At 51.4% G+C, this 24962-nt stretch overlaps 1 protein-coding gene across 1 annotated transcript in view; it reads left to right on the forward strand.

The window, feature by feature from the left end:
- Nucleotides 1–24962, forward strand: part of JAKMIP1 (janus kinase and microtubule interacting protein 1) — a 131925-nt gene that overhangs the window by 105824 nt on the left and 1139 nt on the right. Inside the window, exons 15-20 of the mRNA XM_032632707.1 lie at nucleotides 672–725; nucleotides 1256–1321; nucleotides 7174–7242; nucleotides 8643–8720; nucleotides 11552–11755; nucleotides 23348–23413. Coding sequence (XP_032488598.1) covers nucleotides 672–725; nucleotides 1256–1321; nucleotides 7174–7242; nucleotides 8643–8720; nucleotides 11552–11755; nucleotides 23348–23413 — 537 coding nt within the window. The remainder of the gene's footprint in view (nucleotides 1–671; nucleotides 726–1255; nucleotides 1322–7173; nucleotides 7243–8642; nucleotides 8721–11551; nucleotides 11756–23347; nucleotides 23414–24962) is intronic.

A 24962-nucleotide genomic window follows, 5' to 3' on the forward strand; every position in this document is an offset into this window, starting at 1 on the left:
CAGCTGGAAAGGGGATCGTGTGCCGGTGCCAGGGGTAGGAATGATTTTAACAAGATACCCCCGTCCCTCCACTATATTTTGAAAGTCAGAGTTCATTATTCCAGCGGGTCACCAAATGTTACTCTACTTGTATTCGTGTTAAAAGAGCAGAGCCTTGGGATGCAGCCTTGAAGGCAACAGCTTGGCTACTTCCCAGCTCTGGCCTGTAACCTCTCTGACCCTCAGTCTCTTCATCTAGGAGAGCTGAGTGGCAACACCCACACCGTGAAGTGGGTGTGACAGTTAAATTAGATAGTGAACATGAAGGGCTCAGTGCGGTGCCCAGAGGGTGCCGAGTATTTTAGAGACAGTAGCTGTGGTCGTTCTAGCAGCTCAGTGTTTGCCGTGACCCTGGAGTCCCGCTAGGCCCGCGGGCACAGAGGCTCACAGTATTCCGTGAGCCTTTCTAGAAAGCGGTGTTTGTGCTGGCATAAAACTCAGCCAATATGCAGCAGTTACCAGCCCTCCCTCCCTCCCTGAAGGAACTGCTAAGAGTAACTCTGCCCGGCCTTAGGCTCTCAGAGACGAGAAAGGGAGAGGTGTCTTATCAAGGACTGAGGGCTGAGGCCCTAGAGATTGGTATGCATGGTCTTTGTAGCTCACACAAAATGAACGTTGGACATCTTTTCCAGGATGTGAATATTTCTGAACTTATGAAGAAATTAGATATCCTTGGCGATAATGGGGTAACTATGAGCGATCGGTTTCCGGTTTCGTGTTCTTGTTTTGATTCGGGTGTACTCTGTGTGGCTTTTGTTTCGTTTCGTTTTAATTTCTTCCTAATTTAAGAGATCTACTAAGTACAATGTAAGGCTTTTGTATGGCCACATTCCTGCGTGGGTGGCTGGGTCCACATCCATCAGAAGTGGGGTTCTGAAGTTAGATCGTCCTGATAGCCCGTGAGTGATGAGGGGGGAGAAAGCCTAAAAATGAATGTCCAGGAAGAAAGTGGAATCAGTCGAGGTTTCTGAAATCAGAAGGTGAGACTTCTGCCTTCTTAAAAGATCAGCTTGAGCGAGGCCCTATTTCTAAAAGGCTCAGGGCCACTACATGAGACATTCCCACCCCGAGGGCCAGTCCTCAGATATGTCACATCTGGTCCCGTCAGTGAGTGGGGCTGACCCTGGGGAGGCCGCTGTCAGCGTTGTGTAGGGCTGACTGTCTGCACGTGATGTGAGATCAGTGTAAAATGCCCTTGCCCATTTTTGTGTTTTAGAATTTGAGAAATGAAGAACAGGTTGCAATAATCCAGGCTGGAACTGTGCTTGCCCTGTGTGAAAAGGTAGAGCCCAGCGGCATTTCTGTCCATACACCTTGTCTGAGCTTCCCGGCACCATACAAGAAACTGTACATTGGCGTCTCGCTTTGTTCTGGAAGCATGGTTCTGGTCCGTCTGTGTCTGCTTGCGCACGTGCATGCCTTTTTGTTTTCTGATTGAACGTCACTCATACTTATGGTAGAAAACTTAGAGACCGTGGAAGGAAATCAAAACCCCCTTCAAGGAAACCACCTGCGACAGTTGGGCTATTTCCTTCCAGTTTTTTTCCCACGCCCTTTTAAAAAACTTGGTCAGAATCATACTTGAGTTTTTAATCCTGCTTCATAAGCTTCCACCACGAGAATGAACGGCCCTGCATCATTCCACCTATAGCCACACGCTCAGTAATGATTCTTTCGCTGTTAAGATATTGAGGGCATTTCTGCTCTTTTTCCTATTTACCATCATGCAGCGATGAGCGTCTTTACCCATAAGTTTCTATCGACATACTAAAACACTTCTACGGGATAGATTCTAGAAGTGGAATCACTGGGCTGATGGGTAAGAGAGTTTTGAAGAGCTTTCATGCTGTCAAATGTTTTCCAGAAAACTGGTACCAATTCCCCTCTACCTGAGTGTTACTGCTGCCGGTTTCTTGTTCAACAAGGCGTATATCACCACTAAGAACTCTGCTGATAGGATAGGCAGAGATTATATGATGTCATTATTTTAATTTTCATTTATTTGAGTGCTAGTGATAATGGATTTTTGTGTATTATCCATTTTCCTCTTTCTTGTGAATCGTAATTACATTCCATTGCCCTTGTTTGTTACTTATTCATTCATACATTAACTCAATCATGCATTCATCTATTCACATATTTAATACGTATTTGGTCATAACTATGGTTTTTCTTACTGACTTATCTATGTGCTTTACATACTAAATATAATAACTTACTGCCGTATTTATTAAAAATGCATCCTGGTTTGCCTTTTCCATTAATTTAGGGTGTTTTAGGCACATCCAACTTATTAATGTAGTCTGGTCTATAGATCTTTTTCTCTGAAAGCACGTGAGTTAAACTTTAAAGTGCTACTTATATATTGATGAAGCCTTAATGATCTTAATCAGGATTCCTTCCAGAATCTTTGGAAGGGCATTTAAAATATAGTTTTCTTCCCTGAGCACCTGTCCATCCTTCCCCGTGTACAGGGCACTAGACTTTGGTAACAGACTTATGGCAAACCCTTGCTGAGGTCACACAGGTGGTTAAGTGGCGATGCCCACATCACTGCTACCGTCACCTGGCTAAGTCTGTGTCCTCAGGTGGGTCGGGAGATGAGGATGACTCATACCTGGCTGGCTGGTGGCCCCTCAGATACAGGTGATGGTAAGTGTGCATTCAGTAAACATCCCTCTCACCAGGAGAGCCAAATGCGACAGTGTAGCCTCCAGGGGGTCACACAGAGAGCCCAGCAGACACTTTCAGTTTATTCCTCGTTCACTCCAGCGTTCACTGAGAATGAGCCTCCAAGCGCCCAGCGCCCAGCACGCCCGGAGGACGTGGCGATGCCAGACCCAGGCCTCCTTCCTTATCCCCCGGAGGCCCCTCCTGGGCTGGCTTTTAGCCCCCCGCAACCCGCCAACTGCAGGGGCTGCTGCAGGCCAGCGCCTTCATCCCTCTGAGCCGCGAGCCTTGCAGAGTTAGTGTCAGGACTCCAGGACACGGCACTTTTAAATGGGACCAAGCCTCGCTGCCAAGCACCTGGGGCAAGGCTGGGGACTGAGAGGTGTTTGATCGATGGTTGTGGTCAGTGAGCAAAGAGCAGGGACTGCCAGGGACTCGGGGTGGGGCTGGGGCAGTGGGCCTGGGGAGGGGGCTCTCCCTCTCTCCTGCCCCCAGAGCCTCCTGGAGTGGGGCAGACTGTCGGGAATCCCCAGCCCTCTGCCAGTTACCAAGTTCTCCCGCCCCGGGCCCTTCCCGACACTCTCCTCCCCACACCAGGTTCCAGACCCACGGCCTTGGCCCCAGCTCAGGCTTTCAGGGCTCCTCTTCTTCTCAACGACTGTGCAAGGTTAGCAGCACGGGTCCCTGGACACAGAGGACACGGGGCCCGCCTGGCATGCGGCTGCTGTCTGCTTTCACCCTGTCGCCCACCCCGTGCCCACCTGTACCAGCCCCTGCCGGCTGCTGCCTGTCTGCCAATGACCACAGAGCCCTGCCAAGCTGGCTGGCTGGCGCTACACTCTGCACCCTAAACGCAGAGAGCTGTGCCGGCTGCCCTGGCCTGCCAGCTCCTCCCGAAATCTCACAAGGGTGGTGGCAGGAGAGGTGGTGCCCGGCGCTGGCCTTTAGAGACCCGACTCTGGACCAGGTGAGAGGGGCCCAGTTCCCCATTTGGGACCGTCTGTGGGGACTGGACTTAGACTGGTGTTGCCTCATATCCTCAGGGACACTAGCTCTGCCGCGTGTCTGTGATTGAAGGCCCAGTGTTTGGGAGGTGCTGTGTCTCCCCCGTGGAGAGAACTCGGTGCTGAGTGCACCCCCGGAAGAAAAGTGGGTCAATGGGACTCCCCTGGGAGCACCTACAGGACAGCCAGTGTGTCCGACCGTCCGGTTTCGCCAGGATGCATGGGACTTTCAGTGCCGAAACGGGGACAGTTCCAGGCAAACGGGGACGAGTTGGTCACCCCGGGGCTGATGGCCGCGAAGAAAATCTCGCAGTGGGGCTCAGAGGCCCCTGCGACGTCCTCAGTCAACCCCCCTCAACCAAGTTATACCTCATTTTAAAAACTGCCATTCAGTACCGGTACCTGACTGGCAGGACTGAGGTCCACTTCCATTCTCTATTTAGGAGCACAGGGCTCCTTTCATAGCCTGTAAGCGAAGTGCGGCTCAAACTAGTTTGCATGTCCCTTGGCATTCTTGCTGCAAATGGCATCTTGCCCTGGGCGCTTGCCCTCCTCCCATCACCACCTGGGGAAGCCCTGCTCTGTCTGGAAGGCTCAGAGAAACACATGCCGGCCCATCTCAGCGCCCTCCAGACCCGTCTCTGGTTAGCAGAGTCCAAGACTGGGGACGTCGCCTTGCTGCCTCGACCCAAACACACAGCACACATGCTGAGCAGAGAACGTGGGGCGTCAGGGGGACTTACAAGTGATCACAAGTCATGCCTCTGCTCCCTCGAGTTCAAAATCAATCAGAAAGATGGAGGTTTTAAAAAATCCGTGTTCTCACTGGTAACAACAGATGAGAAGGTGCAGCTTAGGCCACAGGCAAGCTTCCTAATAGTTGGCCCAGCATCAAGGCCTTGGGGCCCTTCTCTGAAGGGAGGGTTGAGTGTTAGAAGGGGGAGGTCCCCCATTCCCCAGCTCTGAGATCAGTGTCCTGCACCTGTGGGCAAAGTGCTGGTTGGGGCGGAGGTGCACCAGCCACACCTCCCACGAGAGTCCTCTTCCCGTGCCCTGTGGGCTGACTCACTTCCCCCTGAGGGTTTGGGGGCAGGCAGGCACCCTGTCTCCACTCCCCAGGTTCTCACCCCGGAGCGAGGCCCCATAGACATCTGGCCGGACTCCGATAAGAAATCCGTGCCCTCACACGCCCAGGAGGCCCAGGGCCAGCATTTTCTGATCTCATTTTACTCTCCCAGTGGCTGAAGAGGACCTGTCACGTTGTTTCTTTATGTGCATAATATGCCTGTCAAATCTTTGTTTTTTAACAATAGGAAAGAATTGGACATTTTGTTCTACAAAACCTAAGAGCAGCTTGTAGTGATTCAAAACTGGATTTTTTTTCCATTTTATTTTATTCATTTTATGACTGCTTGCCTTAGGATAGGAAAAAACGAAATATTTTTCATTCCTTGTCAGAAATATGTTTACCTGCTTCTAAGACATTGCACACCGGCTCAGCACCGTCTAAAGCAATGCTGCATTGGGTGCCTGCTTCTGTGGCTGGCTCTGGGGCCGCTCTCGGGGGCCATGCTAACATGGACTTTAGCGGGGAGGCTCTGTGGGCGGAGCTTTATCTAGGCTTCTTCCCACTATGGAGCCGGCACACACCCCACAGACCTCCAGACCCCTGCGTCCTCCTTCCCTAAGCAAACGTCTATTAGGTGCTTGCCTCACGCCAGGCCCTGTGCAGGGTAAGGAAATTTAACAGAACACATCCCATGTCGTGGGAAAAGGGAAACAGCAATCTGTCAGGTGAGTGCTGTGACAGGGGATCCATGGAGGGCACCAGGCCCCACAGACTCAGGAAGCCGGGCAGGCTTCCTGGAGGAGGCGACAGCTAACTCAGGTCCAGAGGCTGAGTAGGTAAAAAGGCCTGGGGCTGAAGCTGGGCATGGGAGAGGTGGTGATGTTCCAGGCAGAGAGAGCAGCATGTGCAAAGGCCCTGAGGTGAGGGAAGGCGTGGCTGGTCCCCCAGCCATTGTCAGGAGCGATGGGATCTCCTTGGGGAGGCTTTCAGTGGGAGCAGGGTAGGTCCATGAGAGATGCTACGTGTTTGGAGAGAACACGCTGGCTGGTAGGCAGAAGGGGATTTGGGGTCCGACGTGAGCCTGAGGGCTGAGAGGGGGCCTGCGCTGGGCGGTGGTGGTGGAGTGTGGTTGGTGGGGTTTTGAAACGGGAGGGGGTAGAACCAGCGTTTGGGAAGTGAAGGGAGAGGAGCCGTGGCTGCTCCCAGTTTCCCAGTCAAGGTGAGCTGGGGCTCTTCCCATTCGAGGGAAGCCCTTTCTCAGGGAGCTTGAGGCATCGGGGTGTGGGGGGCAGATCTGTGCTGGAGGGGGACATTTCAGAGAGGGAGAGAGCACAGGGGATGGTGGAACCCCCAGGGGAGTGCTGAGGAGAGGGGACGGCCAAGGGTGGGGCCTTTGAAAAGGGCGCCAAGAGTCCAGGACGGGCAGCCGCAGCCAGAGGAGGAGGAGGAAGGGTCTGGGCCGTCGGGAAGGGGCGCGTCCACAGGTGGGCAGCAGGCAGGCCCATGGCAGGGAGGTCGTCTGATGGCTTTAGCAATGAGGAGGTTGAATATACACATTTATACACGTTGTCAAACTGACACCCCTAAAACCTAAAACATCCCCACAGGGCGTTAGCCAGGTGTGTGGACCTCCCCCTGTCTCTCAGGTGGGCTCCTCGTAAAGAGACACCCACGTGCCTACACCTGAGGAACAGCGGCCTGCCTCTTGCTCACCGCCTCCCAGACCTGAGAACAGGCAGACGGACCCCCATCACCAGCCCATGGCAGGTGCCCTCACACCCTGCACGGCCAGACCCCCTTTCACGCCTGCATCCCGTGGTGCCCCCAGCTGCTCAGACACGCCCCAGTGGCTGCAGGGGTGCAGTCCCGCAGGCTGGGTTCGAAATCCCCACTTCTCACCTGTGTGACCTTGGACAAGTGACTTAACTCAGCTGCCATGTCTTCACCTGCTAAATGGGGAGATGCTGCCTTCTCCATGGGGTGGTCATGAGGGGGCTGGACGAGGTCGCAGGCGTGAAGCCGCCAGCACAGCGCTCGGCAGGGTAGAACCCAGGGAGGCTCACCCACCCGGCTGCGGGGATCCCAGGGCACACACTCGCAGCCTTCCACATGTATCCACCACGCACACCCACAACCTCCCCTACTTACAGGCTTGCCTGGGCTCACACCCCACACCTACCTGCATGCACGTACGCACGTGTGTGAACCCATGATCCCTGTGCTAACATCTGTCGAAGCTGAAACATCGGGATGGACTTTGAAGTTCCATTTCGAGGACCACCTTGGGACATGATAGGGACCCTCTCCGGGCCGGGAGCCTCCTCTTGGAGGACGGCCCCCAGTGAGCCCTTGTTCTCACTAGCTGCGCGCTCTGTCCCTGCTGTTTTCCAGTGGCTGAAGCAAATAGAGGGAACGGAGGCGGCCCTGACCCAGAAGATGCTAGACTTGGAGAAAGAGAAGGTAAAAGATGCAACCCCCTAGGAGGGAGGGGGGTTGACAGCTCAGATGATTCGCTTCCGAGGAAAGCTTGGCGTGTGTTTTGTATTGATTTGCAATGCATTTCTAAATTTTGCTTTTGCTCTCATGGCTGTTCTGTGTAAGTATCATCCATTCACTCAGTTATTCCCTTGATACATATTTTTGGAGCCTCTGCTATCCTGGACACTATGTCACGATTAGGGGTTCAGTAATGAATAGCGGGGTCCCTGCCTTGTCTAGCCTGCAAGCCCTTGGGGATGTATGCGCGGGAGCTGGCAGCGCAGTGTCGTGTGGGAACATTAGGGGAGGCACTTTGGTGGTATGGAGGCACCTGGACCAGGGGCTCAGGCACACCAAGGGGGAGCTCCAGGCTTCACTTGCCCCTTCTTGGCCGTGAGTTTGGGAGAGACACACTGGACTTTGCTTCCTCATTGCTAATGGGGTTTCCTATCTCCACCTCATTGGGCCATAGGGATGAGAGATACTGGACACATGGCCCATTTTCACGCTGTGCTTGGCACACGCGGTACCTGATAAACAGTGATGCCAGCTCTTCACCAGGTGCCATGAGTGTACAGTGGGATCCATCTTACCCAGCCTGGGGATGTCAGAGAAGGCTTCCCAGAAGAGGTGGTTCTTGAGCCTTCAAAGACCAAATCGAGTTTTCTAAGTAGAAATGAGAGGGGAAGGACCAAGGAAGAGCCTAAGGCCTGGAAGCAGCGTGTTGGGTGGGAAGAGCCCTGGGCTGAATCACCAGGCCTGGGTGTCTAGTCCCACCTCTGTCACCAGTGAACTGTGGCATCTAGGGCAAGGCACTGGTCCTCTCTGGCCCTCTGTTTCCTCCTCTGTAAAAGCAAGTGGCTGTAACTGCTGAGCTCTAAACCTGAAACCCTCCAATCAGTAATAAAAAAAGAGATGGGTTTCGGAGAGATCACGCTTTCAGGGACTGAGTGACCAGAGAGTGGGGAGGATGCGTGCAGCAGTGAGAGTAATCAGGAGGTGGGTGATGCCATTGGCGTGGGGAGGAAGAGCCACATCTGAGAACCAGCCGCATCCAGGGTCCACCAGGGTGTGACAAGAGGAATCGAGAAGGATTCCTGTAGCCCGGGGCGTGGGAACCAGGTCAGACACCTGAGAGGAAGGAAGCTGGGAGGAGTTGGGACAGGCTTGATCAAGGCTCCTGGGCCAGCGAGGCTCCTGCTGGGGATTCACGCAGGAGCAAGCAGGGCAGACCTGATATCCCTTCTCACCCAAGCACCTGGCAGGTCCCCAACTCGGTGGGGCCGTCACTGTCCATCAAGTGTGAGAAGGTTGGCTCTGAAGAGCTGCTCAGTGATGGGTTCTCACGCTGATCTTGACCTTGGGCACCTCCTCTTTTTCAGGACCTATTCAGCAGGCAGAAGGGCTACCTGGAGGAGGAGCTAGACTACCGGAAGCAAGCCCTCGACCAGGCTTACCTGGTAGGACCGGAAGTGGGTTGCATGTTCTGATTCTTTAGACTTAGCATTACAGGCTGCTCTTCCTTTTGGGGCTGACGGCACATTTGGGGTCCTTGAAATGCCGCGTGGCGCGATACCAATGCCATCTCCACATTTCGACTGGTTTCAACCCGAATGACCATACAGATAAATTGTCACTTTTTCCAAATCAGTCATGATTCTTCAAAAGCATTTAGTTAGCTTGGTGGTTTCTTTGGGCATACTTATTCAGTTCTAGTAATCATTTGAGATGAAGGAAAAGAAACTTTCTGCTTATTAATATTTCTTATTAATATTTATTGATGCTCAAAGCCCAGAGCAAGTTTTCCCGTAAATAGCAAAAAGAGACAGTCACAGAGGAACAAAGGCAAAGCAATGAGTGGAGGGTGGGTGGTGATCCGAACAAGAATTACTTGTTGTGAGGTCCTGTGCAGCATTGCGCCTGGGTCACAGAACTGGTTCTGGACTTACTGGTGATGAACATGAGGTGGGACCATGCTCAGGTTCATATGGCTTTGAGGGGGCATTTCCAGGATGTCCCCACAGCAGAGCGCACTTGGAGTTCAACACCGCTCTTGCAGGAAGAAGCAGTGAGTATATAGAGTCTGGAGCAAGGCTTTGCTCAGATCATTTGTAGCTGAAATCATTTTACAAAGTGGGTTTGTACCTGAGCAATGCAGAATCAATAACTAAAAATCCCCGTCTCCATGAAGACAGAGAGTAGGACGCTGGGCTTAGCACAGGTGGGAGATTCTGGACTTGAAGGCTGGTCCACCTCACTGCGACCCTTGAGCCTTTGTGTCCAGGCTCTGAGGCTTGAATCCCCACGGCAGGGGGCAGCAGATGGAGAAGGTCAGGATGGTTTGAGCCTCATCAAGAAGTGGCATTTTCCCATTCAGTTCTTACTTCTGGGCACGTGCTGTTAAGGGCAATTTAGAAATGAAAACATACTCATCCTTTTCTTCCCTCTTTCACTTTTTTGGGTTTTCCTTGATTCTGTCCATTCTCCGTCCTTTTGCAAGCGCCCTTTGCCACTGCATTATACATCACCTCTGTCCTTCCCTGGCTTCCCCAGAAGGTTCTGAGGGATATGATTTCAAGAGATAACGTAGAAACATATGGCCCCAAAAGGAGGGAGAGGCTGCCGGAGAGTACGTTTGGAAAACTCTGAGGACTTCTTGGGTCCTAAAGGATGGGCTGAGACTTCAAGAGGAACAGAGCAAGCCATGTCCAAGTTCAGTGGTTCTTGGGGCCCTCTTTCAAGGGGCATCTTGCAAGACGGGTGTTTCCCAACGCACTTTGGAAAACTTGGTGTCCGCCTTCGGCTCTCTAAGTGCCATGTGCAGAAAGGCCCTGGGGGACCCTGAGTCCAGGTTCCACAGAGGAGGTCCCTGGGTGTGCTGATCCTGCCACTGGGTAGAAATGACATTCTTACCCAAAGAATATTCCAAAGCCTCAAGTGGGCTTTCAGGCACATGACGAGATTGGAGCTGTGATCAGCGCTCGGCTGGTCTGAACGGTCAGGGAAGAAAAATCTCCAGAGTGTGGCAGTGCCGTGGCCGCGGGCAGAAGGGAGGACAGCAGGTGCCAAAGTCACACCTGTGTTCCTTTGTCGTTGAGCTGAGTGAGATGGTGCAAGGCCACAGTGGAGCTTCCGGAATTGGATGGTGGGGTCCTGGCTGGAAGCTGGCCACGTGCGGGTCTCCTAGGAGCCCAGCTGCTGCAGGGGGAGGGGGTGGCCAGCAGGCACAGGCAAGCTCCGGCTCCATGTGGATCCCTTGGCTGTGTCAGTGGACAGATTCCCACCTTCTAGTTTCCCAGGGGCGACGACTAGGGTCAGGAGAGGGGAATTTGATGCCTGCTGGCTAAGATTGGTCTGATGGGCCTGGAATTCCCTTGGGGGGAGGCTAGCACAGCCATGCTGAAGCCGGGGAGGCTGCAGGAGCAGGTGACCACAGGCACAGAGGGCCACCCGTGTTGACCCACTGCTTCAAACCTCCTCCTGTGTCTTCATAGCAATTTCCATTAAGACAGGTGATTGGTCTATAGCGTCTTTGGAAGAGAAAGAGCTGTTCCTAGCAAGGGACGTGGGTGGGGATTTAGGATGGCAGAGAAGGAGATACTTCTCTCTTTTGTCCCTAGATATTCCCATGAGGTAAATGTATTTAAGTGTCTCGCCGTGAGGCCGAAAAGAAATAACTTCCTCTCATGATGAAAACTCTGAGCTTTCACAAGGATCTCCTCCCCTGGCTACTAATCTCTCATGTGCTCTGCTAACCAGGGGTGTCTTGCTTTTCAGGGGGAGGAGAGAGCAATGAGGACACTGTCCCCATTTGCTTGGGGTTGAAATTGCTTTTCTAACTAGGCAGCTGAATGCCAAGTGCGTGCCATTTGGGACACATTTTCCACGCTACTCAAGATAAAGGGGAGATTTGTTCCCAAGCTGGGGGCAGTGAATTGGAAGCCAAAGACAAAAATAAAGACCCGTTGAGTCAAACCTCTCTTTGAATCACACATCTTAAGGGGCGGTTACGACTATTTCTTCTCATTGCCCTAGTCCCCTCCTGTACAGAGCACGGTGTCTTGATTGAACAGAGTTAAGAAGGGTTCTCAAAACCGTGTGCACAGGGCTGAAAGGGGCTCCCTCGCCCCCATGCCCACCCCCGAGGCCGCTGGCCGCTCTGCTCGGCCCCTGCATGCCTCCCCTCCCCGCCCAAGATCCCCCAGCTGGGCCTCGCTCGGCTGCAGTGTCCTAGGGGTTCCCGTCCACCCACCTGTGACCTCCCACTGTCTGTGTGATTTGGGCCGCTCAGAAAATCCAGGAGCTGGAGGCCACGCTGTACGACGCGCTGCAGCAGGAGCCGGGGCGGCGGGCCAGCGAGGCGCTGAGCGAGGGCCAGCGGGAGGACCTGCAGGCCGCCGTGGAGAAGCTGCGCAGGCAAATTCTGCGGCAGAGCCGGGAGTTTGACAGCCAGATCCTGCGGGAGCGCATGGAGTTGCTGCAGCAGGCCCAGCAGGTAGGGGCAGGGGCCCGGCTGGGCGCCACTGGCCACCACTGGCCACCATCCCCGCTCCTCCACCCCTCCTGTCCCCTGTCGGCACACTGACACCTCTGATGGACACGGTCGATGGAGAGCTAGCAGGAAATCAAGTTTCCGTGAAGCAGGGAGGTCTTCCCGTGGATGCCCTCATAGCCCACAGGTGAATCCTCAGTGACGGGGAGACGCGGGGCTCTCGGGCCCACTATACCGCCAACTGTTTCTAATCACACACTTAAACAACACAGTCCCTGGCCCAGCTAAGTGGTAACACAAACCAAAGCAAGGCATCCCCTCTTCCTCCAGCATTTGTGTTCTGTTTAAACTCAGGTTCTTGTAACCAGGAGGCGCGGGCTGGATGGTTTGCTTTGGGGCTGATCTTGTGATGACGGCTACTTTGAGGACTGGACCTGTAGGCTGTATTAGTTGTTACCTCTGTATTCCTAAATGTGTTTGGGGTCCTGTGCGAACGTCATGTGCTGCCCAGCGCACGGGGACCAGCTTCCCAGGACTCGTGAGGGGGACAAAGGTGAGGATGCAGCAGTAGCTCTGGCATTCATTGGGCACGCACTGTTTTAGATCCTTTACCTCACGGCACTCCTGCAGGTGGGATGATTATGTCCATTTTCCTGGTGAGAAAACTGAGACTCAGGAAGGTTTACTCACGTGCCTTAAGGTCACACAGCTCATAAGGAATCCTGTCTGTGAGGAAAGATCTAGATAACCAGTGGGGGTCGGTGTCACAGAAGGAGAGAGACAGAGACAGAGAATTGGAAGAAGGAGCAGGTAGAGAGCTGTGTCCGAAGCAGCAGAAGCCCCCATTAGGACTGAGAAGCAAAGATCCCTGGTGGGTTTGGAAGGGGTGTGGGGGGCACAGCCGACTGCATTCGGTTGAGGACTGAAAGGGCCGTGATGAAGGGGGAAAGGGTAACTGGAGGTTATGACGGCAAACTCTTCATTCCACACTGGATTTGGGTGAAAGGACTTCGGGCATCCCCCACGACCCTCCACCTGGGCTCCCGCACTGCCCCGTCTGTGCCAGTGTGATCTGCTCGCCAGCTCCTGAGTGACCTGGCTCTGATGGGCATAGCTCCTGAGCTGGTATGATGTCTGGCACATGCTAGGAATGCTGGGGACACCAGGAGGGAGAGGATGGAGATGGAGGGGAGAGAAGGGAAAAGCATGGAGGGGGTGTGACAAGGGCACTGTCACTGAACCATCTCTGTTATGGTCACATCGCTAGTGAAAAGTCCCCTGAGGTGGCCGCACCCCAGCGGGACAGATCCCGAGCATCTAGCGTGACTGGGGCTCTTCAGTCGGTGCACACAAAGTGCTGGGGGTATGGGGAGGTCCCTTCCCAGGGCAAGCTGTGAAGGTCCTGATGGAGGGCCCAGCTGTGCCAGGTTTTAAAGGTAAATAGGAAGAAGCCAGGTGGCCATTGGGGGAGCAGTGTTTCAGGCAGCAGCAGAGCAGGGGTGGTCAGCTGGAGTAGCAGTGGTTTAAAAAACAGACCCTGGGACAAGACAGCCTGGCTTTGAACCCTGTTTTCCCACTTATTGGCTGTGTGGCTTTGGACAAGTGACTTAACCTCTCTGGGTCTCACTTTCCTGAGATGGTAATAATGCCTACTCACTGGGATGCTGTAAGGTTTAAGTGAACTATTACATGGAAAGTGCTCTCAGTAAGTGTAGGCAGCGATATTATTGCCAAGTGTAGGCTGTGAGTAGGTGTAGCAGGACCAGGGCCAGACCAGGCTAAGAGCTGGATGCTGGATTAGCTAATGCCCAGCACTGGGTGTCGTTTGCAGGACTTGCCAACTGAGTGTGAATGAAGGGGTTGATTTCACGTTCAGCAAATCCAGCTCAAAGCAGAGCATTTGTGTGTTTGAACCAAAAAGTCATTACCCACCTGAGGATCCAGATCTCACGAAGGTGCTGGTTATAGTCTAAGTCCAGAAAGTGTGATGGGTGGGCCAGTGAGCACACCCTAAACACAAAGGGCAATGCCACATGTGGCCGTGACTCCCTGAAAAGCACCATGTCCCACATACTAAGAGAAAAAGGGACTCAGGTGATTAAAAAAAAAAACAGCAGAAAGCAAGCCATGCTGGCTGTGTGGTCGATTGAGGACTAGTCTCCCTTAAAGAAGAAAATCATTTAAAATACAAGTGTTTTGGAGTGTTTGTGTAAGATCGTATGGGACCAATCACTTCCTTTTACATTTCTCTTGACCTACCTAGTAAACTGCATGTACCTAAGCATAGGGAAAGTTGACTAAGAGCTTGACCCAGGGCTGGGAGCTGCTTTTCCTTTATCTCTGGAACATTTTCAAATCAGTTGAGAATTCTGCTGAGGGTAAATGGTAGATACCCTTCCTCCCACCGAAAATGCCCTCACTCTCATTAATATACACTGATAGGCGTCTGTCAGCCAATACCAATGACAGATGATATATCACTCTGAGGCATTAGTGAGGTAGGACATGCAAATCAGTTAGTGAGTGCCTGGTGCCTGGGAGGTGTCTAGTAAAAGGAAGACTCTCTTTATATAATTACAAACGTGGATGTTGACACCCGAGGCCGCGTTGTGTTCTGTCCACCCTGGCTACTCAAAGTGTGGTCCATGGAGCATCTCCTGGGAGCTCTTAGAATGCAGACTCTCAGGGCCCACCCCAGACCTACTGAATAGGATTCTGTGTCTACAAGATTCCCAGGAGATTTCTGTGCAAGTTAAGTTGTTAAATGCTAGTTAGTCTGAGAGATACATGGCTGTGAGTTAGAGAGGGGTGTAAGTGTCTGTATTAGTTTACTTGGGCTGCCATAACAAAATACTACAGACTGCATGGCTTAAACAACAGAGGCTAGATGTCCAAAATCAAGGCCTGGCTGATTGGGTTGCTGGTGAAGGCTCTTTTCCTGGTTTGCAGACGGCCACCTTCTCTCTGTGACCCCCACATGGCAAGGGGGATGTGGGGAGGGGCAGATTGGGGCAAAGATGGGAGGGAGAGAGATTGTCCTTTTGTTATAACACCACCAATCCTACCAGATTAAGGTCCCACCTATGACCTTATTAGGGCTTCAACATAAGAATTTAGAGGGGTCACAATTCAGTCCGTAGCAGGTTTCCCGTTACATTTTTGGCTTTGTAAGGAAATGAGTTCTCATGCCTTCTTCCCTGACTCAACTCAGGTGAGCCCCTCCTCCATCACATCATGCCACAGCATCCAGGGGAAAAGGTTCCACCTCCTCCCTTCTCTGGGCTCAGCTCCGGAACTGTCAGCAAGGCAACGCCCTCCTGGCCTCCTGTTCGTTCTTCGTGGGTGGTTCGGAGCAGCTCTAGCTCCAGGCTTTGTCTTAAGGGTCCTGTGTCACCCTGTAGGCAGAAATGCTTGGCCAAACTCTCCCAGTGTGGCACAGATGTAACCGATGATGCCATGACGTTCACAGATTCTTGCTCCCCGCTCTCCCAGCCCAGCATCACACGTGTAATAGCAGCAGGAAGCAGGAGCCCCAGCCAGCATCTCGGTGCCTTTGCAAAAGATGCTCGGAGTTCAGAGTACATCTGTTTTACTGGGTGTTTCCTTTAAAGGAATGGGCTGGATTTGGTTCATCCAGGTGATGCCTGGGTAGAGAGACTTTCCTTACAACAAGCCCCATGACAGCATGATGCTGGGGACAGAGAGACCCTCCTGTCTCGAGCTTTCATTCAACAGCGTATCACTGGGCACCAATTATGTGCTGGGCACAGGTCTGGCCGCTGGAGATGGAGCAGTGGGCAAAGTTCCTGCTTTCCTGGGGGGTGTCTTTCCATATCTCACTGGGGGGAAACAGGCAGCATGCGTGTAGATATCAGAAACGGTGAGACTTGAGGCTAAAATGATGTGAGAGGTGAGCCATTCAGCTATTTGAAGAGAGAACAGCAAGTACAAAGGCCCTGAGGTGGGAACAGGCTTATTATGCTGGAGAAAATGTTTACATTGTTCATCAGCTGTAGTTTTCAAAAGCAGTTCCCACCACATACAGGATTTTTAAAAGAGACCATCAACCCGAAACAATAGTTGTAATGAGCATTGTGAAAACCCCAGTTTGTAGAGTATCACATGACTTGTACAACTCTTGGCTATCTAAGTGTTAGACCCAGTTTAATGGATGGGAAACAGAGGCCCAGGGGCCAAAACAACTTGATTAAGGCCAACCCGCCTTTAGGAAGCAGTGGCCATTCCACTAGGGGCCAGTTCTGAGTTCACGTCATACTAATTCCCTGAGGTTTGCTACTTGTTTTTGGCGAGTGTTTGTCCTGAATTCGATAGAGTCTCCAGAAATCTGGCATTAAAAAAAATAATAATTTTGAAGAAGCTACATTTCCAGTGGGAGAAGGGCGTTAGGAGCCTGAGAATTTCAAACGTGCATCCAGTGATTTATTTTCCCTCCAGGAACATAAAAAACAGCATGTTAAAGCTACAAATGGAGAGCTACAATGTGGCATTAGTAGCACAGGGTCTTGGGTCAGACAGGTCTGGATTCAAATCCCCCCGGCCCCGCCCAGCGTGACCTGAGACAAGGTACTTCAGCTCTGTGAGCCTCGGGTGGGTGTCCCCATCTGCAGAATGGGGACACTGCCAGCACACATCTCAAGGGTTGAGGTCAATGGAGAATTTCTGTGAAGCGTTTGGAAGAGAACCCACCATGAATTAAGCCCTGGACGGGTGTCAGCTCCTACCCGCTGCCCTGGGCCTTTCCCACCCAGCCTGGCCTCCGCTGCACGTTCTGTCACTCACAGTAACCAGACCCCTGCTGGGGTCCCCAGCACACGCTGATCAGGCAAGTGTGGTCCAGGCTGTGCTCCAGGACTGGGAAGAGGGAGAGTGAGATGCCCTTGGCCTTGTGGAGCTCACACCTGGTATAGTGAACACAGAGGCAGGCCCTGGGCAGGGGGTGGCCGTGACGGGGGTTGGGGGGTGCTGGGAGCCAGGGAGAGACCTGCTGGTGGGGGGACCTGAGGGTAGGAAGGAATGGGCCCTGCCCAAAACCCCCCAAGTCTTCCCTTCATTCTTGGAAGAAGATCCCAGGTGCGTGCGCTCTGGCCCCGTGTCACCCCAGCCCTTGTGCCCAAATCCAGCCTTGCATCTGCTGTCCCCCTGCTGGGGACACATTCCTCAAATGTCACCCGAGAGTGGCTGCCCCATGGCCTTGCTTAACCAGCTGCTCCCCTGATTGACTTTTCTTCCTGTCACTTCTCACTACCTGGTCTTTGCTGACTGACTGTCTCCCCAGGAGGCTCTGAGGGCAGGGGAGCTGCCGTGTCCCAGTGCCCAGAACAATGCTGAGTGCAAGCACGGCACAGAGGCACAACACAGCACGCACAACACACAGCACACACAACACAACACAGCACACACACACAACACGGCACAGCACACACAATGCACAACACAATACATATAACACACACAGCACAGCACAGCACACAAAACACGGCACAGCACACACAATGCACAACACAGTACATATAACACACAACACAACACAGCACACACACACAACACGGCACAGCACACACAATGCACAACACAATACATATAACACACAACACACACAACACAGCACAGCACACACAATGCACAACACAATACATATAACACACAGCACACACAACACAGCATACACAACACAGCACAGCACACACACACAACACGGCACAGCCCACACAATGCACAACACAGTACATATAACACACAGCACACACAACACAACACAGCACAGCACACACAATGGACAACACAGTACATATAACACACACAACACAACACACACAACACAGCATACACAACACAACACAGCACAGCACACACAACACGGCACAGCACACACAATGCACAACACAGTACATATAACACACAACACACACAACACAACACAGCACAGCACACACAACACGGCACAGCACACACAATGGACAACACAGTACATATAACACACAGCACACACAGCACAGCATACGCAGCACAACACAGCACAGCACACACAATGCACAACACAATACATATAACACACAACTCACAGCACACACAACACAGCATACACAACACAACACAGCACACACACACAACACGGCACAGCACACACAATGCACAACACAGTACATATAACACACACAGCACACACAACACAACACAGCACAGCACACACAACACGGCACAGCACACACAATGCACAACACAGTACATATAACACACAACACACACAACACAACACAGCACAGCACACACAATGGACAACACAGTACATATAACACACACAACACAACACACACAACACAGCACGCACACACAACACGGCACAGCACACACAATGCACAACACAGTACATATAACACACAGCACACACAGCACAGCATACGCAGCACAACACAGCACAGCACACACAATGCACAACACGATACATATAACACACAACTCACAGCACACACAACACAGCATACACAACACAACACAGCACACACACACAACACGGCACAGCACACACAATGCACAACACAGTACATATAACACACAGCACACACAGCACACACAACCCAACACAGCATGCACACACAACACAGCACAGCACACACAATGCACAACACAGTACATATAACACACAGCACACACAGCACAGCATACGCAACACAACACGGCACAGCACACACAATGCACAACACAGTACATATAACACACAACACACACAACACAACACAGCACAGCACACACAATGGACAACACAGTACATATAACACACACAACACAACACACACAACACAGCACGCACACACAACACGGCACAGCACACACAATGCACAACACAGTACATATAACACACAGCACACACAGCACAGCATACGCAACACAACACAGCACAGCATACACAATGCACAACACAATACATATAACACACAACTCACAGCACACACAACACAGCATACACAACACAACACAGCACACACACAACACGGCACAGCACACGCAATGCACAACACAGTACATATAACACACAGCACACACAGCACACACAACACAACACAGCACAGCACACACAACACGGCACAGCACACACAATGCACAACACAATACATATAACACACAACACACACAACACAACACAGCACAGCACACACAATGCACAACACAGTACATATAACACACACAACACAACACACACAACACAGCACGCACACACAACACGGCACAGCACACACAATGCACAACATAATACATATAACACACAACACACAACACAACACAGCACAGCACACACAATGCACAACACAATACATATAACACACAACCCACAGCACACACAACACAACACAGCACAGCACTGCCAGGCATTCTGGCATCTGACCCGGCCTGGAGCACCAGCTGCCTGCGTTGATGGGAAGAATGCGTCCCAGTTTGCCCTGGATGGCCCCTGTCCGCTTTTCCTGCATTTGGCCCATGGGATGCAGTGATGTGACGTCATCAGCCTGGCCCCAGTGGGCATTTCAGTTTTCAAGCCCTATTAAGTAAGGGGAAAAGTGGGTGCAGAAAAAAAATCAATCAGCCCATGGTACCTTTCCCAACAGAACGATTCTGCACGTTTGCAAAATGTTCTCCCGGTGTGAAGATTGGAGTCGATCCACTCATAAACTTGCTTTGTCCTCTCCCTCCCCAGGCTTTATTCCTCAGCACCAGCTGGCCTGCACCACAGATATCTGCTGGGACCACAAGCAATTGCAGTACCACCCTCACCCCTCACTGCCCCTCCCTGCCAATCCATCCACTGCACCGCAGAAGCCTGCCTAACACAGCGTAGCACCACCCCTCCCCAAAGACCCTCCCTGGCTCCGCCATGCCCAGAAGATGAAGTCCGGGTTGCTTAGCCTCACGCCCTGAGCCCCCTGGGCCCTGTGCTCACCTCTACAAATGCACTGGCTGCCTCTCTCACGACCTTCTCCTGCTCCATGTCACACCATTTTCATTTGCAATTTTTCTAACATCTACATACCAGGCTCTGTTCTAGGTGCTGGGGATACAGCACTTGCTCTCATGAAGCTTATATTCCAGTGCAGGGAGACAGATCAGTGATGGCACATAGAAGGGGCTCCATAAATGTTGGTTCACTGATGGTCATACCAACCCTCTGAGTGGGAACCATTGATGCAGTTTCACAGGTGAGGTGAGTTCTCAGAGAGGGTAAGCAACTTGCCCAAGGTCACACAGCCAGGAAGTAGCAGAGCTGGAATGTGAACCCATGTCATAAGATGACAAAGCTCTTAAGCACTGCCCCTTCCAGCCTCCCATGACTGGATGGGAGACTGACCCTAGTTATTAAAAAAATTCAGGAAAGACTAGAATGAGAATCAGCTTCTCAGGCTGAGTTTTTTTAAATAAAAATATTTATTTACTTTTTTTTCACTTAATCTTTTAAAAAAAATTTATATTGGGGCATAGTTGATTTACAATGTTTCAGGTGTACAGCAAAGTGATTCAGTTATACATATGCATATATCCATTTTTTTCAGATTCTTTTCCCATATAGGTTATTACAGAATATTGAGTAGAGTTCCCTGTGCTATACAGTAGATCCTTGTTGATGATCTATTACATATATATTAGAGTGTATATGTTAATCCCAAACTCCTAATTTATCCCTCCCCCCCCATCTTTCCCTTTTGGTAACCGTAAGTTTGTTTTCAAAGTCTGTGGATCTGTTTCTCTTTTGTAAATAAGTGCAAAAAATGAGCAGAAGATCTAAATAGACATTTCTCCAAAGAAGACATACAGATGGTCAAAAAGCACATGAAAAGATGCTTAACGTCACTAATTATTAGAGAAATGCAAATCAAAACTACAATGAGGTATCACCTCACACTGGTCAGAATGGCCATCATTAAAAAGTCTACAAACAATAAATGCTGGAGAGGGTGTGGAGAAAAGGGAGCCCTCCTGCACTGTTAGTGGGAATGTAAATTGTACAGCCACTATGGAGAACTGTATGGAGGTTCCTCAAAAAAACTAAAAATAGAGCTACCATATGATCCAGCAATCCCACTCCTGGGCATAAATCCAGAGAAAACCATACTTTGAAAAGATACATGCACCCCAGTGTCTATTCACAGAAGCACTGTTTACAATAGCCAAGACATGGAAGCAACCTAAATGTCCATCAGCTGATGAATGGATAAAGAAGATGTGGTACATATGTACAATGGAATATTACTCAGCCATAAAAAGAATGAAATAATGCCATTTGCAGCAAGAAGGATGAACCTAGAGATTATCATACTAAGTCAGTCAGAGAAAAACAAGTATCATATGATATCACTTATATTTGGAATCTAAAAAAAATGACACAAATGGACTCAGGCTGATTTTTAAAGCCCAGAAGTTGTTCCTGGGAGATTTTTGCAAATCCTTCGAAAGCTGTAAAGCATTGTCCTCCCTCCACGTGGCATTGTGATTTGCAAGGCACTTTCCCCAGGTCCCCATTTCACCCCCAGGGTTACAGGGTCACTGTGCAGTTATTACAGAAGAGGCGTTCCACACAGAGAGATTATTTGATTACATGACTCTCCAAAGTCCACCCTCTGGTAAATTTGGGGCCCGGGATCCAAGCAAGGGTCTAGCCGAGTTCTGTGGTCATTCACAGATGCTCTCTGCCAGCCCGCCTTGCAAGGGGGTCTCTGGAGGGCAGTCACAGTCTCCCTCAGGTGGAAGAGAATTAGAAACATACTGGGTTTCTCGTCCTTTATAGAGCACGTAGTCTCTGCCGACTTTGCTGTAAGTACTTTGCACAGATTCACTTGCTAGATCCTCAGATGTGGGCAGCGCTATTACCCCCAATTCACAGATAAGGAAACCAAGGCCAGAGAGGCTGAACTACTTGCCCAAGGTCACATATCTGAGAGCAGAAGTATTTTTCATCTCTCTTCCGTGCCAATCCATCTTCTGTTTTGCTGCCAGTGTGATCTTTCGAGAATCAAAATCTCATTATTTCCTTATTTGAAATCCTTCATGAGTTCTCCGTGACACCCCCAAATCTGCAAGTTCTTCATCGGGACATTCCAGACCCTCTGAGCTCTGCCCCCCCTGCACTCCCAGCTCCCTGCACACACACACAACATGCCTTCTGCCTGGAGTTCCCTTCCCTCTTTGGCGTCTGGAAAACCACAGTGGGCTGGGTTTTGTGTTTCCTCTGGACCCCCCAGCCCACACTTCAACTCCTTACACCCCTCACTTCTGCTCAAGTGTGATCTTCCCTGAGCATCCATATGAAATAGCACCCCATTCCTTCCTTACCCCTGCTCGACTTTCTCCATGACAGCTGTATTCATCCAGGGCACCATCTATGTATTTGTGTAATACCATTGTCTGAACCTGATGGGACCACAAACTCGAGGCCCCGGGCATGTTGAGCCATATTTGCCGAGTGGGTGAATGTGCCCACAGTGGTGGTTCTCAGAGTGGGGTCCCCCGACCAGCAGCGACCGCATCACCTGGGGACCTGTGGGGAATACAGCTTCTCAGGTCCCGCCCTGAACTGCTGAGTCAGAAACTCTGGGGAAGGGCTCCTGGGATCCGCAGGGCCTCCAGGTGATGCTGATCTGAGTTTGAGAATCTGGACAGAAGGCTTCTCCGGACTGATTCTTAATTCGGGCTGACCTGAGTCGCCGCCCTTCAGCCGGACAGCGTTCTCCAGAGGAGTGAGGTCTCCACGTACATTCAGGACTGGCAAGGCTGTAGCCAGCTAAGCAGCTGTCCAGGGGTATCAGCCCTTGAGGGGTATTGAAGTGCTACTGGACACATGACAATCTGGAAAAGGTTGTACTTGCCAGACCCCCTGGGTGGGATGCTGTGTGGAACTGGGAGGAACAGACTGATAAACCACCGAGGCTTGGTGTGCACCCCTAGGGGCATTCGACAGGCGCAGAGCCAGGTAGGTGACCAACCGTCCCTGTTTCCCCGGGACTGATGAGTTTCTCAGGACTCTGGACTTTCAGTGCTAAAACCAGGAAAGTCCCAGGCAAATGGGGACAGTTTGTCATCCTAAAACCTAGCACTACGTGGGCTTCTAAGAATCTGAGTGGATGCTACAGCCATGCCTACCACTGGCACTCATCTCTGCACCAGCTCTGAAGCTCCAGCTAAATAAATCTTGGACAAGTCATTTGGTGCTGCTTCAAATCCATGGTCTTTATTAACCTGCCCAAGGCACCTCCGTGTCTTGGTCAATCTTGATGTTTATGTTTTTAAAAGAGTACACGTTGTATAATTCCATTACGATGCATTTCAAGAACAGGCAAAATCAACTTTTAGTGACAGAGGTCAGAATAGAGTCCCATGGGGGCCTGAGGGAGCCTCCTGGGTGCTGGAGAAGCCCTCAGTCTTGATTCAGGGGGTGGAGAGACGGCCTGCACACGTATAAAAGTTAGTCGAGCTGCCCACTTATTATTTGTATGTGTCACTGCTTATACGCCACACCACGATAAACAACGAAGAGTAAGGTTTGAACCTGGAAATTTGACTTTTTCTGATACAGAACTTAATGTGTTGCAGAGAATCCGAGAATTGGAGGATAAACTGGAGGTCCAGAAGCGACATCTGAAAGAGCTGGAGGAAAAGGTGAGTGGTGTGAGCTCAGACCATGCCCTGGGCTTCTCTCCATGAGTCGTTCACATGGAATATTCTCTTCTCCTGTCAGTTTCATGAAACCCAAGGAATGGGCTCTGTCTCCAGCCCTCCCTTTTCTGCCCATGTCCCCCAAACTGGCAGTCCAAGAAATAGGTAGCCCCATCAAGTACTTTTCTAGGGAAGAAAAGCGCAGTCCGGGGGCTTCCCTGGTGGCGCAGTGGTTGAGGGTCTGCCTGCCGATGCAGGGGGCGGGTTCGTGCCCCGGTCCGGGAAGATCCCACATGCCGCTGAGCGGCTGGGCCCGTGAGCCATGGCCGCTGAGCCTGCGCGTCCGGAGCCTGTGCTCCACAACGGGAGATGCCACAACAGTGAGAGGCCCACGTACCGCAAAAAAAAAAAAAAAAAAAACAAAAGAAAAAAAAGAAAAGTACAGTCTGGGATCAACTTTGTGTGAGGGAGGAGGAGGGTGTCTATTTTTTTTTCCACCAAAGACCTTCAGGTGAACCCCTCTGACATCTGTGAGCCGTAAACCAGCCACAGACATTGGACTTATTCACCTTGAACGATATATATGCCAAAAACCAGTGAGCATTCTTAGAAGTCTCCTCCCTCCAGCGGGAAGTATGGCTGACACCCAGCCCCATTGTCTCTCTATGGCTATCACCATTTTAAGGGTGAGAACGCTGAGCCTGAGAAAGATTCAGACACTTGTCCATGATCCCACAGCTGGAGAGGGATACCCGGGGTCTCCAGGGATGTCACACCAGTGCCCCCGCCACACGTTGTTGGTCCAGATGGACAAATGAGTCCACACATGTGGCATCTTTGTCAGGGCACTTACCACTTCCTGTCCATCCACTAGCTCTTATTCATCTCTTTATCCAAGACAGTTCTTGCCACAGAATAGGGCATCATCAAATGTTTGCAGAATGAGTAATAGATGAGTAGAGAGAAAACCTAAAACTGCACGTTTTATATCGCAGAGGTATGCTCACATGTGGGAACAGGTGAAGGGCTCTGACCCCATTGGGGTGGTCCTCTGGGGACAACGTGCCTCAGGAAGCTTGAAGGGTGATGTGCCGTTACCCCGGGGAAGCAGATGGAGAAAGGGCATTTCTGGGCTTCAGGTATCTGAGGCTGGCCTTTGGAGAGAGGAAGCCGTCTCATTCCATGGACAGAGTGAGGCCAAAGTCACGAAAGCCACCAGAGAGCAGATTCAGGGCTATCTACAAATGGGATGACAGCCCACTCTGTCTAGAGGGAATCAAATACAATGGCCCAAAGAGACAGACCAGCTCTTCAGATGGTACACCAGCTTTCTCTCCTGGGAGTCAGCTATTACACGGGTTAATTCACCTTCCTGGCATCTTCCCATCTGCACCTGGAGCCCTGGGGCACAACCAGCAGCGGGGCGGCAGAGGCTCGTGGCTGGAGGATTTGGGCCAGTTCTCCTGTTGGCGCCCTGGAAATCCCATGCAAATTCAGTTTAAGCAGCTTCCTAGAGTCCCCATCTGCTGCATGCCATCCCCCCTCCCCAGCT

The sequence above is a fragment of the Phocoena sinus genome, chromosome 5, assembly GCF_008692025.1.
Source record: "Phocoena sinus isolate mPhoSin1 chromosome 5, mPhoSin1.pri, whole genome shotgun sequence".
Lineage (NCBI taxonomy): Eukaryota > Metazoa > Chordata > Mammalia > Artiodactyla > Phocoenidae > Phocoena > Phocoena sinus.